This window comes from Myotis brandtii, unplaced genomic scaffold (genome assembly GCF_000412655.1).
Source record: "Myotis brandtii unplaced genomic scaffold, ASM41265v1 scaffold339, whole genome shotgun sequence".
In the NCBI taxonomy this organism is placed as follows: domain Eukaryota; kingdom Metazoa; phylum Chordata; class Mammalia; order Chiroptera; family Vespertilionidae; genus Myotis; species Myotis brandtii.
Genome location: NW_005363061.1, coordinates 1321073 through 1339789, shown reverse-complemented (window position 1 = coordinate 1339789; position 18717 = coordinate 1321073). Strand labels below are relative to the sequence as shown.

At 51.1% G+C, this 18717-nt stretch overlaps 1 protein-coding gene across 5 annotated transcripts in view; it reads left to right on the top strand.

Moving 5' to 3' along the window:
- GRAP2 (GRB2-related adaptor protein 2) overlaps positions 1 to 15041 on the top strand; it is a 67702-nt gene extending 52661 nt beyond the window's left edge. For 2 of the 5 annotated variants that reach the window (XM_014543850.1, XM_014543851.1), the window contains exons 4-9: positions 2671 to 2790; positions 5747 to 5915; positions 8091 to 8279; positions 9835 to 9931; positions 10402 to 10433; positions 11042 to 15041. In XM_014543850.1, coding sequence (XP_014399336.1) covers positions 2671 to 2790; positions 5747 to 5915; positions 8091 to 8279; positions 9835 to 9931; positions 10402 to 10433; positions 11042 to 11221 — 787 coding nt within the window. In that variant the 3' untranslated portion in view covers positions 11222 to 15041. Of the gene's footprint in view, positions 1 to 2670; positions 2791 to 5746; positions 5916 to 8090; positions 8280 to 9834; positions 9932 to 10304 lie in introns of those variants that run through there. The other 3 variants (XM_005871380.2, XM_005871381.2, XM_014543852.1) reach the window with 3 other exon arrangements.
- Positions 15042 to 18717: the final 3676 nt, after the last annotated feature.

The window sequence follows — 18717 nt, the reverse complement described above, 5'->3', positions numbered from 1 at the left end:
ATGCAGCCTCCTGGTGATGGATTGTGATGGCGTGAGGGCATCACGGCATGAGGGCGTGACGACCACAGAGGCTTTTATTAGTATAGATACTGTACCCTACTCCCCACCCCTCCTCTTCGTTTTCATTGTCTCCTGCTCTTCTCCTCCCCTGACACGTGGCCTATTGTACCTATTCTATTGTTTACTGTGCACCCCGCCCCTAGGATGTAAGGTCCCTGAGGGCAGGGGTTTTGGTCTCTTCTGCTCACCACTTATTCTGCTCACCACTTACCCTCAGTGCCCAGAAGAGGGCCCAGCACTTTTTTGAATTATTGATTTGAGAGAGAAAGAGAAAAAAAAATTGATTTGTTGTTCCACATATTTATGCATTCATTGGTTGATTGCTGTATGTGCCCTGACCAGGGATCCAACCCGGCTACCTTGGCATATCAGCACGACGCTCTACCCAACTGAGCTACCCAGCCAGGGCTGGCCCAGCCCTTATTAATAAAAGCTATTGAATGAATGAATAGCTTTGGAATGATATGTAACATTGAAACCCTGGTCACTCGTTTAATATGTAGTGTATGGACAGCTTTGCAAGTCTTAAAAAGTGTCACTTATCAAATTCCAGTCGGAGGACAAATGTGTATTTTCTGAACAATCCCCTTATTACCTGCTGCCTCGTCTGATATATTTCCTTTGAGGTGTGGCTGCTGTGGAGCGTGTCCCGTTCTTGTTCCCATCACCATTAGGTTTCTTACCCAAATCCCTGCAGGGCTTGTGGCAAATACTCTGGGCAGGATCTCTAGGCAAGTGATCACCAGACCCTCTGCTTCCAGACCCTCAGAGCCGACCCCACCACCCCCTGCAGTCCTGGAGTAAGGACATTCTCCTGCCACCCCTGTCTGTTCGTATTCCTAAATTCTAGAGAGCACAGGGATTGCTCACTTTTAAAGGCATCCCACGCCGTGCCTGTTGGACATTCACCTTAAAGCAGTGGTTCTCAGCCTTCTGACCCTTTAAATACAGCTCCTCATGTTGTGACCCAACCATAAAATTATTTTCGTTGCTACTTCATAACTGTAATGTTGCTATTGTTATGAATCGTAATGTCAATATCTGATATGCAGGATGGTCTTAGGCGACCCCTGTGAAAGGGTCATTCGACCGCCAAAGGGGTCGCGACCCACAGGTTGAGAACCGCTGCCTTAAAGGGAAGCACACACTGGCCTTCCAGTGGCAGCAATTAGGGCACCCACCTGGGAGCAACGGGACCCAGTCCCACCTTTGGCCACCGAGTGATTGCAAATACTTGTTTCGCTTTCCTGTGGGTGAGAGGTGTGGCCACTGTTTGCCTGGCCTGTGGAGGTGCTTGGCCCTTTCTGTTCTGGGTGCTTCCCTAGTAGAGTCCTTGCTGTAGACATTTTGCTACAGACATTTCCCCCATTTAACTAATTGGCTGAAGGCAATTTTGCCGTAAAAAAAATGATAAATAACTGGTTGACAATTGTTTTTTTCTTCTGGTTTCATTTCTTTATTGACAAATCAATCAACTGCCATAAAAAAGAAAATAATTGTTTGGCAGTTTGATTTTGATTTTTTTGCTTGTTTGTTTGGTTTCATTTCTCCATTGATGAACCGATCAATTGCCTTCCACACACAGTGCATTTAAGCTAGTTGTCATTTTGTTACATTTCTCCATTGACAAGTTCTCCTAGTTCCTCCCATTTCTATACTGTCTGTGAGGTTTAGCCAGCCCTCTTCACGGTCTATACAGTGAGAGGAGACGTGGTTGGGGTCTTAGCATAGCATTTCTTCCAGAGGAGGAAGATTGGCCCCAAAGGTGGGTTTCTTGTGTTCAAACACACTAATTGGAGGAGAGAAGCGAGGCCCTGTGCGGGCACAGAGTTGAACCCACATTTCCCACAGAACGAAGACAAGTGCTCAGCTACGATCCCCAAAATAAAATCCGTTATCTGCGCAGCACTGCCATGAAGCCACACACACTTCAACTATATTCAAATGAAGCCTTTTTAATTTTATGTTCTTTTATTTGTCGTGATTTTAACTTTTTTTACTGCAAAATTGCCTTGTGGCCATTAGCAAAAGGGCTTGTGGCAAAAATGTTTCCGGCAAATAGCTTACAGTGAAAATACTAGGAATGCGGCCTTTTCCATAAATGACAGGCGGCCTGACACTTCCGAGGCCGCCACCATCGCTGCCCCCTGAAAGGGCAGTTTCTCCTCGGTTTCTCCTTTTCCGCAGTAAAGGTTATTTTCAGCCTGGATTTTTGAGGAGGCCCAGGAGCCCGCTCTGTAGACCTGGTTCTCGGGCTGCTGCCGGCCTCGCTCACTTCCAAGTGCATGTGCAGGGCTTCCCCGGTGCCTTGCAGCCTTGGCCGGTGCCTTGCAGCCTTGGCCGAGCACTGAGCGAGAGCTGGGCCAAGGCTGCGACTCTTTCCGAGCTGGAGGGGCTTCTCCTGGAGGGAACAGAGGGGGCGTCACAGGCACACTCACTCTTGTGCCTGAGCACGCCTGCACGTTTGTTGGGCTTCCAGAGTGCCTGGCCCCTCTTTCTACTTCCTCCGCTGCTGTCCCCAGCCTCCCTCCTTGGGGTTATCTCACTTCTACTTCCCCCTCCTATCGCTCTGGCATCTCACCAAAATCCTGTGGTTTTCTCACCCGGTAGATGGTTTCACGAAGGCCTCTCGCGACACCAGGCAGAGAACTTACTCATGGCCAAGGAGGTTGGTTTCTTCATCATCCGGGCCAGCCAGAGCTCCCCAGGGGACTTCTCCATATCCGTCAGGTACTGTCATCCCCGACACCGCCCTGACCTGGACCTCTAAGCCATGAAGTGACCTCTTGCACGTGACCTATTGCTCAGGAGCGTGGTGGCCAAGGGGCCTGATGCTGTCCACTTGCTTCCCATGGCACTTGCATGTAACTCCTAGGCACATTGGTCTGTGGCCGAAAGCATGCGCACATTTCTCTGCCTCCCCCTCTAGCGCAGGTGCTTCCAGAAAGATGGGATTTTTATCCACCTCATCTCTGTGCCTTTAACAGTGCCTGGTGCCCAGTGGTGCATGATGAGTATTTGTGGAGAGAAGTGGGGAGAATTGTCCACATCCATCTTGAGATCTAAATTGTAACCTTTCACTACAGATGGATGTCTGAGGCAGGGTCGGAGAGAAATGAAAACCCCTAGTCACCGCTATGGGGTACAGATGGAGTGGGGGGTGTCCGCACAACACACCTACAACAGAGGCAGCAGGGCAGAGCCGAGGCGGCCGGGGTGGGGAGACGAACAGCAAACTCCCTAATGCTCAGCACCCAGAGGAAGTGACTCAGTCCAGGCACAAGCGTGATGCAGCGCCGCACTCAGAAGCCCCACGTCTGAACACACGGCGTGTGGTCAGCATGTCTGGGGTTGCAGTCACGTTTCAGACTTGGTGACCACATGTGAAAGTGCAAGAATTCATGCTGATGGCAGCACGGGAGGGTGACAGCCTGCACAGTGAAGCCTGCTGTCGAGTTAGTTGACAGGAAATGCTGATCTGGATTATTCAGTACATTTTGAAAGGCCTGTGGCTTGAGTGCTTTAGGTACATAAATCCAATCTCGGCTAATAAACTGAGGTCCCTGTACTATTTAGAAAGAATGGATATTTTAAGGACTAGGGAGGAGGGGCTGACAAATAATGGGTCAGTGATTTGTATGTGCATGTGCCTCTCAAAAATAGCTTGGGCTTGTGCGCATTGCCCTTGCAGTCTCACTTAAACTCTTAATTTTCCTCTCTTTTTCACAGCTTGGACAGCGGTATATTCTAGGTCAGGCCAATACTGATGTCTCACAATTCTAAACTTGTTACATCTTTTAATGAAATTTTGCTCTGTCAGTAAACCTTACAAGCCTAACCTAGTTCTTAAGGGCCTTGATTATGGAATGGACCAAGTGAGTTGTCAGACCAAAGGGCACCTCGGTGCCTGTGGTTGGCATGAAGTTGACTCTGGCCTCTTCAGCCCGGAGCTATGACTTCCTAGTACATTTCCTTGATTGAAGCAGATTCTATAAAGCAGTCAGCCTTGCCTTCCGCCAGGCCTTCCCCTGCTATTGAGGCAATGCAGCTTCTGTAACAGTGATTATTACCATAATCATGAGCTCATCTTCTGCAGAAAAGTAGGGTAATGCATTCCAGAGCGAAGTCATTTTTATTTATTTATTTACACATTTGCTTTCTGTCATGGGCACAGATAATTAAGAGCTAATTGTAGTTCTGTCACTTAGCATTTGATAAGCATCTGAAACACTAAATTTTAGCCTTTTCTCTGCCCCTCGCAGAACACGCTCTCTCCACCAAAATCCTGGCATCCCCCCCTCCCAGCTCATGAGAGTGAAAGGGTTAATGTTTCTCACTCTTGTGGTCTTTGGCCAGAGGCGGCGGATGAATAATATACCGCAAGGATATTCCCTCCTCTTCACCCAAATGTGAGGGGTAATGACTATGAGCTGAGCTATGTGGTGTTACAGGGAAGGAAACATCTGTGAACGGCCAGGCCATGATTGCACAGTGCTGGTTACCACCCCAGAGCAGCCAAAGCAGAGGTCACCGCATGGGTTCACCTGCCCATGAGCAGAGCCCAGCACGTAAATGATACTGGTGATCGGAATTCCTGTCCCCTCTGAGCACAGACCACTAACTCCATCCCTAAGAAAGTGCCACTATCCTTCAGACGTAGCTTTACTCTCCGACACTCTAAATTCTTGATTTTTCTGCTGGATCAGGCAATTGGCACTATTAACATCAGTTAACTTTTAGATATAAATGTGTGTCCATTTCACACATAAACTTGATATCCTAGATAGAATCACTTGGAGCTATTAGTAAAGGTCCAGTCCTCCCTTTTGTGATGAATAAAATCCAATCTCTCCACCCCGCTACAAATGTGCCCCTGCCCTGTGAGTCCAGCTGGTGTTAAAAGATGCCCATCTAAAGCAGTTAGCATGTGCACATGGTGTGGCAGGCAGGAGTCAGAGACCCGGGGTTCTTGCCTCAGCTCTGCCATTCATTCGCGGGGACCTTGACCAAGGCCCTCCATCTCTCGGAGCCTCAGCATCCTCAGCTGTGACATGGAGACATAAGGATCAACAATCTCTGAAGTCTGTTCCCATGAAAACGCTACAATGCTATGTAATACTTCTTTCCCCAAAAGCTCAAAATGCTTTGCAACCTTATTTATGCAAAACTAAAGCAAGACCAAGAGACCGATGTAGAGACCAAGCATGACACATTTCTCAAGGTAGTGTCTGACTGTCCAGAGCAAGTCTATGGGCTTGAAGGAGCTGGTTCGAGGTATTTCCGATAACGGAAAGATAACAAGGGCTTGAGAACCCCTCCCTTCTGAGTCTTGACAGAGTGCTTAGCATAGTACATTTCCCAGGGGTGGCCACATTTCAGATAAACATAGTCAAAAGGTCCTTGACCTCATAGTCTTTAAAGCACTTGGCACATTTTTTCTTGTCAAAGGTCGACTCCAGTGTCAGAAGACACATTACCTTCTGCTCTAGTGCAGCCTGTGTCCTGAACAGCCCTTTCCTCCTAGAGCTTGACTGGCCCAGCCCACCTGCCTAGTGATGAGCAAGCTCCCCATATCTCCATGTCCTGCCCTAACAGAACTCGCTTGGCATCCCCAGGTGCCATCAACCCCAAAGGCGGGGACACAGTCACCATGTAACACACAGTTTGGATTTGCCTTGATTTCTAGGCACGAGGATGACGTTCAGCACTTCAAGGTCATGAGAGACAACAAGGGTAACTACTTCCTATGGACAGAGAAGTTTCCATCCCTCAACAAGCTGGTGGACTACTACAGGACAACTTCTATCTCCAAACAGAAGCAGATCTTCCTGAGGGATAGGACGCGAGAGGACCAGGTCAGCCCATCTCAGGATTGAAAAAAAAAAAGTGTTTTAATATTTTTTTTATTGATTTCAGAGAGAGGAAGGGAGAGGGAGAGAGGGATGGAAACATCAGTGTGAAAGAGAATCATTGATTGGCTGCCTCCTACAAGTCCCCTACTGGGAATTGAGCCTGCAACCGGATATGTGCCTTGACTAGAAATTGAACCATGACTTTCTGGTTCATGGGTCAACCCTCAACTAATGAGCCACACTGGCCCGGCCCATCTAGATATTTTTAGGCAGCTGGAGTCTTACATGAACCACCAAGTCGATGTATTTGATGGGCAGGTCCTCTGAGGATTCTGAAAGGTAGAATAACTGCGAAGTCAGATCTCAGTTCAAACCCCTAGCTAGGTGATTCTGGAAAGGTCTCTGATCCTCAGTTTCCTCATCCATGAAATGGGGATGTCAGTGCTATCCACCTCCTAGGATGGTTGTGAAGGTGAGAAGATAATGCGTCCCCTTCCCGTACGTCGTTCCTAACCACATCGCGCACTCGGTGCAGTGAGCTCTCACTGGATGCCGTCATTTTGTTACCGACATTACTACATCAGTTTCGGCCCAGAGCTAGAGCTTTGTGACAGGATGTGGGGTGGAGAGGAGGCATTGGGGTAGAAGACTTAGCATAGTACAGGATTCATAGTACTTAGCATAGTCCTGGAATTCTTGCTCTTGGAAAATTTGGAATATAGAATATTGTTTTCACAGAAAATGCATCAGACAGACCCAACTTTAAATTCAGATTTCATCACTAGCTATCCTATGACTTAGCCAAGTTAAGAAACATTTCTGCCCTGGCCGGTAGCTCACTTGGCTGGAGTGTTATCCCGTGCTCCAAAAGATTGTGGGTGCTATTCCTAGTCAGGGTACATTCCCAGGTTGCAGGTTTGATCCCCAGTTGGGAGCACATACGGGAGGCAACTGATTAATGTTTCTCTCTCACATCAATGTCTCTCTCTCTCTCTCATTACCCCTCTTCCGCTCTCTAAAATCAATAAAAAATATATCCTCGGATGAGGATTTTTTAAAAAATTTCAAAAACAAAAAAGAAACCTGAGTATAGAATGAGCTGTTATGAGGATTAATTGAGAAAATATAGTTAGAGCACTTGCCACAGATTCTGGTCCATAGTAGATGCAATGAAAATACTAACTTGTCTTCCATGAGTAAATTCACAGGCACACACACAATTTATAAAATGCTTTTCAAAGGAAAAAACATAAGAGAGAGGTATAGGAAGAAGCGTTGACTGGAGTAGCTGAAATCCCAGGGATGGGTTCTGAAAAGGCATTGAGACTTTCAAAGCAACACATGCTGTGGGGAAACAAAGGAAACCGTCCCTTTCAAGTAATTGGCTGCTTTTCAGCCTGAGAAGTTACAATCAAAGGAGAAAAGGGTGTTCCCACCAAGTGCACACAGAAGCTCAGAAAGAAAAACAAAGGTCAGCCAAGACCTTGTGAATTATTGTAACCAGGGAACGGACAGGCGTATTAATTTACTAGGATGTGCATGCAGAGATAGAGAGGCCACATGAAACTGCCCTAAACTGGACTAAATGCGTTCGTATCTGCAAAGTGCTTAGAACACTGCCTGGCATACACTAAACCCTTCTACACTTGTTACATAAAAATAACCCTCTGCTTCCTGAGGTGGAGACCCTTAAGAAGAAGGCCTTGCTCCTCCCAGCATGCCCAGTGCAGGCCTGGTTTCCATGGTGCTGCAAGAGGGTTGTGTTTGTGTCTCATCACCAGGCTATAAATGACAGTTCAGAATCATGCAAAGTCAATAGCAGAGCTTATCTGGAGGGTAGCATGCCCAGCATTGTGGCAACATGCGATAAGGAGGGGTGGCATTGTGTCAGAATAAAAAAGAGACTATCTAAGCTTGATTACACAGAGAAAAAACAAGCCCACTAGGAATGGACTAAATGGAGACCATATGGAAAGTGTCAGTCTGTGACCCAGAGACCTGACATCCCCAAAAAAGGAGAATCTGAAGGTCTGAACCATGGCTTCTCTCTAAGATACCCCCCAACCTGTCAGCAGTTTCTCGGAGCTGTCATGAGCAAAGTCTGGGAACAGCTGCCTGAAGTGGGGGGTAGAGCCAGGAGACATGGGAGGAGGATGGATCATCTTTGTTCTCTTCCAGGGTCGCCGGGGCAACAGCCTGGACCGATGGCCCCAGGGAGGCCCACATATCAGTGGGGCTGTGGGAGAAGAAACCCGGCCTGCGATGAACCGGAAGCTGTCGGATCACCCACCGCCCCCTCCATCACAGTATCCCCCAGCCCCACCACCGGCGCAGCAGCGGTACCTGCAGCATCACCACTTTCACCAGGTATCTGGAAGGGATGGAGCGGGCACAGTGAGGTGGGGGGCAGGCCCTTCTCTCCCCCACCCCCACACCGAGGCTCAGGTCACCTTGTTCCCACTGCCACTTACTGGGTGAGAGCCTCCCGCGAGGCTGGAAACAGCCATAGCAAATAAACGCCGTGGTTCTGCTGGGGTCCGGGGCTGCTGGCCTGGCCGCCCCTCAGCAGGTCTCACGAAGTTCGTAAAGAAGATGCTGGGGCCCGAGCCAGTTTGGCGCAGTGGATAGAGCATCGGTCTGTGGACTGAAAGGTCCCAGATTCAGTTCCAGTCAAGGGCACATGCCCGGGTTGCGGGCTCAATCCCCAGTGGGGGGTGTGCAGGAGGCAGCCGATCAATGATTCTCTCTCATCATTGATGTTTCTATCTCTCTCTTCCTCTCCCTTCCTTTCTGAAATCAATAAAAACATTTTTTTTAAAAAAGAAGAAGAAGAAGATGATGCTGGGGCCCCAAGTGGTAGAAATATGATATGGAAACTGCTTTGGCAAAGAAGCCTGTGAGAATCAAACTGCTCCCTGCCTGATATGATATGGAAACTGCTTTGGCAAAGAAGCCTGTGTGAATCAAACTGCTCCCTGCCTGAACACACACCACACACACACACACACACACACACACTCACTCACACTCACACCCTTTCTTACCCCAAGGACTCAGGGAACAATTGCTTCATTTTTCTATCAGCACAATTTCAAATCTGTTCACGTCCCTTACCCCACCTGGCTGTGGCGATCTACAAGAAAGACGGATTAACACCTGCCGCGGAGCCTTACTTACTTACTTATTTATTTACTTCTCCCCGCCTTATCCAGATGGGATTTGAGGCGGCTTACCGAGATGGACAATACTGCCAGATAACATCGTTCCTAAATTCCTTAGCAGGGCATACAGAGTCCTTTCTGAGCTGCACATATCTGTTCCCCCAGCCTCTCTCCTGCTACCTCCCTCTGCTCCCCTGACACACACATTTCAGCAGTGCTCCACTACCTTTAGTTACTGGCATAGCCCATTGTATCTTCTTTCATGCCTTTGAGGCTTTTTATATGCTGTCCCCTCTGCCTCAAATGCTCTTTCCTGGAGCTCCCCCTTTAAGTTGGAATTCAAGCATCACTTCCTCTATGAAGCCCTCCCTGATTACCCAGGCAGACTTAGACATTCGTCTCCCTGCTCACTTATCACTTACATGTGCATGATTCCCCCTCGGAACTGATGCCCCGTGAAGACAAGGGACCTTCTCTTTCCAGCTACTTGTCCCCATTGCTTAGAACAGTATGAAGTACATGGTAGGGGCCTGATAAGCATTTCTTGATTGAAAAAATGGGACCTGCCATCATCTTTGTCTTCATAATCTTAGGTACCTTTGTCATCCCTCCCCCTCTCGCCATCATCTATAGGGCTTATTGCCATCATCAGCAAGGATTACTGGAACCCTGGCCGTGTTTATCCGAGCAAGGCCCTGGGGAAGACAGTGAGGGGTGCTCTGGTGGCATGATGACAGCTCCTCTCTTGCGTCTGTTTCTAGGAGCGCCGTGGAGGCAGCCTTGACATAAACGACGGACACTGTGGCCTGGGCATGGGCATGGGCAGCGAAATGAATGCCACCCTCATGCACCGGAGACATGACCCAGCTCCCCCTCCCCCGAGGGTCTAAGGCAGGGGTGGGCAACCTTTTTGACTCGAGGGCCACAATGGGTTCTTAGACTGGACCGGAGGGCCGGAACAAAAGCATGGATGGAGTGTTTGTGTGAACTAATATAAATTCAAAGTAAACATCATTACATAAAAGGGTACGGTCTTTTTTTTTTTAGTTTTATTCATTTCAAACGGGCCGGATCCGGCCCGCGGGCCGTAGTTTGCCCACGGCTGGTTTATTGCCATCATCAGCAAGGATTACTGGAACCCTGGCTGTGTTTATCCGAGCAAGGCCTGGGGAAGACAGTGAGGGATGCTCTGGTGGCGTGATGACAGCTCCTCTCTTGCGTCTGTTTCTAGGAGCGCCGTGGAGGCAGCCTTGACATAAATGACGGACACTGTGGCCTGGGCATGGGCATGGGCAGCGAAATGAATGCCACCCTCATGCACCGGAGACACACAGACCCAGTGCAACTCCAGGTGGCCGGGGTACGTGAACTTTCCCTCTGGGCCCAATGGAGGAGGTAAGATAGGCAATTAGAGAAACGGTTGGTTCTCCAGGAAAGATGCCAAACTGCACGGAGCTCAAATAGAGGTAGTGGGAACCCAAATAGTGGCCATGGGGGGAGTGTTCCCGTGGGGCTGGTCCCAGCCCAGCACAATCCAGCCCCTTGTTCTCGGCTGGCCGTCAGCCTTGCCCCGTCCTTCTCCCATTTCTTGGCTCTGGTTCTGGTGGAGGGAGATGCCCATTTGGGCACTGCCGTTCTGTTTGTCACGTGAACAAAGTAGAAAGAGCACCTGTCGACGTAGGGAGAGTCGTCCTCGAGGATTTTCTTGGGGCCTTGGAGGCTCTGTTAGCCCAAGTCCTGAGCCTCGACGATGACTCTGGTGACTTGGAGCTCAGGGCCTTGCAGCCCACATCTGCTTTCCGTCGCAGCGGGGGGTGAACTGTCTCTGGAGAGGCAACATCAGCCTTCAGGGCAGGCTGCTCGCCGAGGACTTTGTCTGGATGTCAAAGCCAGCAGATTCTCTTCTGTGTGACAGTGGCTCGGAGGCCGCCCCAACTCAGCAGGACCCCCTGTGATTTCCCCCAACAGCGAGTGCGGTGGGCCCAGGCGCTGTACGACTTCGAGGCCCTGGAGGATGACGAGCTGGGATTCCGCTCCGGAGAGGTGGTCGAGGTCCTGGACAGCTCCAACCCCTCCTGGTGGACAGGCCGCCTGCACAACAAGCTGGGCCTCTTCCCTGCCAACTACGTGGCGCCCATGATCCGGTGAAGCCCTTCTCCGGGGTCGGAGGCTTGTGTCTGAGCTGCCTGCAAGAGGAAGCAAGGAGGAAAGGCTGGAACTGCATATACGCGTGCGCGCATACACACACATATATGCCTATGGGTACACACATTTTATAACAGTAATTTATTGGCAATTTAGTTGGTTAATTAGTTGATATGAAAGGAACTCAGGTGGAAGCTTATATTCATACTTGTTTTTCTGCCCCACCCCCCCAAGGGGTGTGCCGGAGGTGGGGGCGCTTGGGGGAGGAGGGAGCAGGGAAACAGAAATCCTTGCTCTCCTAAAGATGGCACCACTTCCCCCTGGTCTTGGGAATTTTCAAGGAGCTGAGCAGAGATCCACACCCGGAGCTGGACGCAGAACCGCAGGGTGGGGCAGGACTCAGCGGGGCATGTTCTGGCTCACCTGCGCGCCCGACTCACCCCGAGGGTTTGCAGGGCAGCCTCCCTCCTGCTCTCCCAGGGAGAGCGTGCTGGGTTGAGAATTAGGGTGCAGCCGCTCCAGTCTGAGCTAGAGCAGCTGGGTGTGAGGCCTGGGCAAGGCCGGCACCTCCCTCTCCTTCAGTGGCTGCTCCTTGGCTGCTCCTCGTCCTGTGGCTGGCGTGGAGACACGGGGACACCGTGAGGGCCACGCACGGGGAAGTGAAGGGACTTGCACAGGCCTCCCAGGGGCGAACCTGGGTGTGAGCTCTGTGTCCCCGGCTTCTAAGAAAGCAGCACCCTAGCTTCTGTAAAGTGCTCGGAGGACCCCTGGCCGAGCATGCCGGGTGGGAGAGTCATTGTTCTGTGGTTACAGGGTGTCTCTTTGGGGCTCTGTTTGTTTTCTCTCTTGTTTTCTGCGTTTTGAAGATGCCTTGCCCAGCGGCACAGACAGAAGCCCACGCCACAAGAGCACTGACTAGTGATTGGCTAATTGGTTGGTTGAACATGACCCTGGGTGGGCCTGGCTTTTAGATGAGCTTCCTGTTCCCCTGACCATTGGACCTGGGCTGGCACCTTCCCTCCACCAAGAGCCGCACCTGGGGAAAGGAACCCCCCACCGTCTCTCCTCAGCACCTCAAAGTGGACTGTGTCTCCCAGGACCCACCCCTGGGCATAACACAGACCAGCCAGGCTGGGGAACAGGGGCCCTGGGGAAGGGCGCTCAGTGTCCTAGGGTAGCTGGGAGCACAGCTCTGCATCAGGGCACCTAGGAGGTTGTGCGTGTGAAAAAAGGGTTGGTTTGAGTGTGTTAGTGAGGGGCATGCGGGGTGAGTGGGGGTCTGTTTCTTCTTCCTTCGTCCTTGCATCCTTGCTGCTCTAAGGAGGGACGGGGACAACCATCATTGAAGGTCATATAAGCAAAAGAAAGAGTTTGTGACTCAGAAGTAACTGTCAGTGTAATGCGGGCTATCTCCCTTTGACCCTGAATTCTACGATTCTCTGATTCCCCAGGACACCTTTAGAGAAAAACAGGACAAGAAGGGACTCCGTGATGGGTCGCAGGAGGGGAGAGGAAGTCGCCTGAGAGAAGCAGGGGGAGGCGAGCGTGAGTGAGGGGCGTCTTGTAGCCTCTGAAAATGAAAGCACAGGAAGGAAAAAGTAGCGAAGATGTTTCACAAGATGAAGGAGCCGCGTGAGAGGCGCAGAGGGAGGGGAGGGAGCAAGAGGTTAAGTGGGACAGGCCAGGAAGATGCTGGAGTCAGCAGGCTCAGCTCCGGAGGAGGGCGGAGGCAGGTGGGAGGAGGAATTGGAGCAGAGAGATGAAGCCAGCAGGTAGGGGCAAAGGCACCACAGGAATGAAGACAGAGCAGAGGCAAAGGGGACTCGATCAGCTTTTTGGTGCGAGGCAATGTGAACACGTTAAGGAAAATAAAAGCCAGAATTAATGTCTGATTGTACAGTATTTACAACCCATATGCTTTAAACAGCCCACAAACGGGATCTGTCTGTCTGATTATGTAGGATCAGCCCCAGTGAGGACAGAGTGAGAAGATTTGGTTCTGGCCTGGATTTCGTGCCTTGAAACACTTTTCAAGAAAGCGATAATAAGACAAGGGCCTTGTTTTGCCGGGGCTGTGCCTAGTGAGACACACACACACACACACACACACACACACGGCGCAGGAGTCCTTGGCCCGCAGAGGCTGACCGCACAGTGTGGGCAGAGCTTTCAGAACCCCGGGCCTGGACCTTCTCTTCCACCAGAGGCCACTGTGGGAGTCATTTTAACTGAGGTGCCAAAATAGCCTGCTCGTTACATGGCTCAGTTCAGAAGGAAGGTGCCACCCAGAGAACAAGGGCCTTAGGGACCAAGCTAAGGGGACAAGGCCCACACCGTCCACGCCGGGGGAGGGAGGCTGACCCTCCTGGGCCCTGGTGCCGGCTGGGGGAGCGCCTGCGAGTGCGTCCACCCGATAGCATCTCAGCCCCAGGGCTCGTCCACCAGTGCCTCTCAGGCTGCACAACCAGGAAACGGCACACTGTCTCTGAATCCGGCTGCAATGCCCTGTGGGACTTGGGAGCAGGGAACTTCCAGCGAAAACCCAGTTCCTGTCGGACCAGTTGGGTCTCACCAACGGCATGCCGCGTCCCGCGTGCCGAGGCTCGCTGCGTTTCAAATGCCTGGCCCCTGCCCCTGCCCACCCACGTTTAGACGGCCTTGGGGTGATCTAAGCTGGTGCTTCTCAAAATAAATGTGCCCATGAGTTGCCTGGGGAGTGTGTTAAAATGCAGGTCCTGACTCAATCCTGCCTTTCGACCAGTCTCAGAAGTTCTGTTGCTGAGCCACAGACCACACTTTGAGCACAAGGGCAGAGGACTCGGCAGTGAGCTAAACAGCTGCTCGGATCCCTTTTCCCGGGACATTAGGGCATCTTTCTTTGTTGCTAACAAATAAGTCGCTTGGGCTGTGGGACAGAGAGACATGATTCAGAGCTGTCATTATGACGTCATATTTGGCTGCCCAGGTGATGTATTATTATTATAGCATCTTTATCTCCATCAAGCATCAGGAAATTTTAGGGGGAGGGGCATTCAGGTGAAGTACAAACTGGGATTTCCGAATAGTAATCATTTTAAACATGAGCAGAGGTTACTGAACACGTTGTGAAAGCCTTCTCAGGAAATCTTTAAACAAAATTGATTCCCACCATCAGGTGTGGGCCTGCTGGGAGGCAGGGGAGTGGCCCGTGTGACAGCCTTAGATCTGAGCCAGCCCAAAGCAAACCAGGCCGCATAGGAGGCAGATGGGCACGGCCAGAACATCTGCCATTTGTCTGTCTGAAGTCGACAGTTCGGCCTAGCTATAGCAAGGCAAGGGCAAGAGAAAAACATCGTGTCAATTCTTTTTTTAAATACTGCTCAGGTTCCTTCACTCTCTCCATGACCACAGCCATGCCAGCAACATCTCTCCCTTAGGCAACAGAACCAACCTCCTCACCTTTCTCCCTGCTGCCCTCTTGCTCTACTCCCTTCTCCACACAGAGCAATCTGTAAACCAGGAATCTGATTGCATTACTCCCTTGCCCCTCGCACTTGGGTTAAAATGCAGAGTCCTAAGTGTGGCCCTGTGAGGTCTGGCCCCTGCCTCCCTCCCCAGTCCCCATCGGTGCCTCTCCCCTCCTTGCCTTCATGCTCCTGCCCCACTGGCCTTCACTCAGCCTCCAGATGGCCAAGGATTTGTCCCCACGTCCTTTGTACCCACTGTTCTCTCTACCTGGAATGCATCCCCTGTTCTTCGCCTGGCTAATTGCTATGCATCTTCAGGTCTTGGTTTAAGTGTCACTTTCTCAAATTGTTATTTTCTGGCCCCTAATCTAAAACCATCCCACATCCCCTGTTCTTCGCCTGGCTAATTGCTATGCATCTTAGGTCTTGGTTTAAGTGTCACTTTCTCAAATTGTAATTTTCTGGCCCCTAATCTAAAACCATCCTTCCCACTACCAGGGGTGGGGAACCTGTTTTTCTGCCAAGGGCCATTTGGATATATACAACATCTTTCGCGGCCATACAAAATTATCAACTTAAAAATTAGCCTGCTATATTTGGTCAAACATTTAATTAACTCACCCCTAATGCCATGGCAGGGCCAGACCAAATGATTTTTCGGGCCTTATAGGGCCCGTGGGCGGGGAACGTCGCCTGCATTTAGACCGCCTCGTGGTTGCCATTAACTCACCCCTAATGCCATGGCAGGGCCAGACCAAACGATTTCTCGGGCCTTATAGGGCCCGTGGGCGGGGAACGTCCGCCTGCATTAGACCGCCTCGCGGTTGCCGGTGCTTTGCCTGAGTAGCACTAGATGACGGCACTAGACTGACTTGTGTGACTATTAGACTGTAAGCTCCCTGGGGGCAGGAGTCATCTCTGTTTTGTAAACTGTTGTCTGCCCAGCATCTAGCACTGTGCATGGCATACAGAGGCTCAATAAATATTTGTTTAATGAATGAGGTGGGCAGTGGCTGTCAAGACCCAATCTACAGGGAATAGTAAAAAATTCGTATCTTACATGACCAGACCATTCCATAAACATGTCTCGAGATAGTTAAGGAACAAGATGGCAGTGTGAGGGAGCACAGCTCCCCAGCTTTTCCCCTCTAAGTCAAAATGCCTATGTAGACAGACAGACAGACACACACTACACACACAGCGTCTGTGTCTCACACACACTCACCCTTCCATCCACCCTCCTGTATGGATTTCCACATGCAGATGAAGCCAGCACGTCAGTGGGGTCAGGTTCCGTGCTATTCACAGAAAGCAGACCGTGCATAATGAGGCCCTGTGTCTGCCGTGGGGACAGAGGCCCCAGCCAGCCTGATCCGTGTCATAAATCCCAGCAACTCACTGAGCCTCTGCAGCGCAGGTTCTTCCAGGTATGGCTCTACCCAGGGTCATTTGTGAGCACATTCTGATGTGGGCAATTCCATCTCAACAGGTCAGAACTCCCCAGGGTGCGCAGCGAGGGGCGCCTCCCTCCCCCTGCTCCGTCTGACCTGGTTATGGGGAGTTGCTAGGTAACCGCTAGTCAGCCTTTGCTTCCCACGCTGAAGGAGGGTTGGTTACCATGGCAAGTCCAGATGAGATGGGGCGTGCAGGGGAATGGGAGAGTGGCCAGGACTTCCGCAGCCTGGATTCTGCCCTCACTCCCTCTGGGTCACTGGGCCTGAGGGACGTCTCTTCATCCCTCGGGGCCTGATTTTCCTTACCAGTAAAATGAAGGAGAGGCTGGCTCTCTCCTTGCTCTAAATCGCTGATGTGCGCAGCCAGCATAAACTAAACAAACGTTTGAGTCCCATGCACCCCAGTGGAGAAGGCACCAGCTTTGAGTCAGGCAGACCTGGGTCCCCGTCCAGACTCTGCCACTGACTGTGTGAGCCTGGACAGGTCACTTGACCTCTCTGAGGTCATCTAGAGAGCCAGGGCCAGTAGCACAGAGTTGTCATGAGAAGAAAACACAGTATAGGATCTGCACGGTAAGGGCCCAGCAAACGGTGGGCAGCCCCACTGTGCCTTCCAGATGGCAGAAGCAGCCTTCTTTACCTGACCCCCCACCCCCAGGGACATGTTCCCACAAAGGCCTCCCCGCTTTGTAACTCGCCTGTCCTATGTTCAGTCCTGCTCAAGGAAAGTCTCTGTGCATCCGTCAAACTGGTAACTTGCTGCTGGAGTAAATCGACTTCTGGGGAGGCCCCCTCCCTGGGCCTCGCCCACCCCGTCCAGGTGATGGCTGCCTGTAGGGGTGGCCAGCAGGGAACAGTGCCGAGGGTGTTGGCCAAATAAAGGAATGATTCTTTTTTTAAATGTATTTTTCAAGTACAGATGACATACAATATTATGTTAGTTTCAGGTGTACAACATGGTGGCTGGACTTGTACATACCTTACAAAGCGATCTGCTGATGACTCTGGTGCCCATCTGGCACCCTACATAGTTATCACAATGTTATTGACTATATTCCTGATGCTGTACTTGACATCCCCGTGACTATTTTCATAACTGGCAATTTGCACCTCTTAATCCCTTTGATCTTTTTCACCCACTCTGCCAGCCCCCCTCCTGCCTGGCAACCATCAGTTGTGGCATTCTTGACAAGAGCCAAGATTGGGCAGTAGCTTAGGTGTCCATTGATAAATGAATGGATAAAGAAGAAATGGTATGTATATTTAATGGAATATTATTCAGCCATTAAAAAAAAAGTGAAATCTTGCTATTTGCCACATGAGCAGACCTAGAGGATAATGTACTAAGTGAAATAAGTCAGAGAAAGGCAAGTGCTTGAACATTTCACATATGTGGAATCTAAAAAATAAATGAACAAATACAATAGAAACAAACTCACGGAAGCAGAGACCAAAGGACTGGTTCTTGCAGGGAGAAGTGCAGGCCATCCCGAGGGGTGGGCAGCAGCTGGAGCCACCATCCCTTCCTCGGCCCATCTGCCTGCCTCTGGGCTCTCCGCCCTTGCACACCAGCCCACCGAGACCGGGCGCTTTCTCTACTGGAAACCTTTCCCCTGCCGTCTGTGGCTTGGGTTCCAGCTGCCTCCCGAAGGCGGGGGAGGGGAGATGGCGGCAGGACCGCTGGGCTACTCTGCAATGCCCCTGCCTTTCTATGGGCCTCTGTCCACATCCTCACCAGCCTGCGAGGGCAGGGACAATGCCATGTCCTTCCCAGGCTTCCTTGGGTCTAACCGTCCCTCTCCTGACATGTGCTCCCCGGGCCTGGCCCTAGACATTTAGGTTTCAGTCCCCAACGACAGGAATGAGCAGACACGAAGTAGGTAGGTAATTCCAGCTCCGGCCCCTTGTTTGAGGTCAGAGCTGTTTTAAAAATGTGTCCTCGAATATTCTAGACACACCCCAGTTCCCCGGCACTGCCAGAGGGTGGGAGAAGGAGGCATTTTGTCAGCAGCTCTGAGCCCTACAGGTAAAGGTTGCTCCAGCCACCTGCTCAGCTGCCAGGGTGCACCGCTCCAGGAATTCCCCGGGCTGCTGCCCTGAGGAACAACACCAACATTTAAGGGATGACTGAAGCAGACTAAGAATGAGTGACAGGGAGGGGCAGAAAAACCCAGGAAGCGGCGTGTCCAGGAAGTGGGGTGTCCAGGAAGCTCGGGCAGTCGCAAAATAGTTGGGGAGAGGAGCCCATATGTTTCCAAAGTTGCAGATACAACAAAGTCCCCAAGTCTGGGAGGGCAGGAATGTGCCGAGCACATAATAGGAGCTCGATAAAGCCCTCCTGGATGAGGAGGTGAAGGCCTCAGGGAGTCTGTCCAGCAGGGGAGAAGCTCAGTGCGTTCATTTCTCAGGCCAGTGGAGCGGGCCAGAAGTGAAAGCTGCTCGCCCTGACCGGTTTGGCTCAGTGGATAGAGCGTCAGCCTGCAGACTGAAAGGTCCCAGGTTTGATTCCAGTCAAGGGCATGTACCTTGGTTGCGGGCACATCCCCAGTGGGGGGTGTGCAGAAGGCAGCTGATCGATGTTTCTCTCTCATTGATGTTT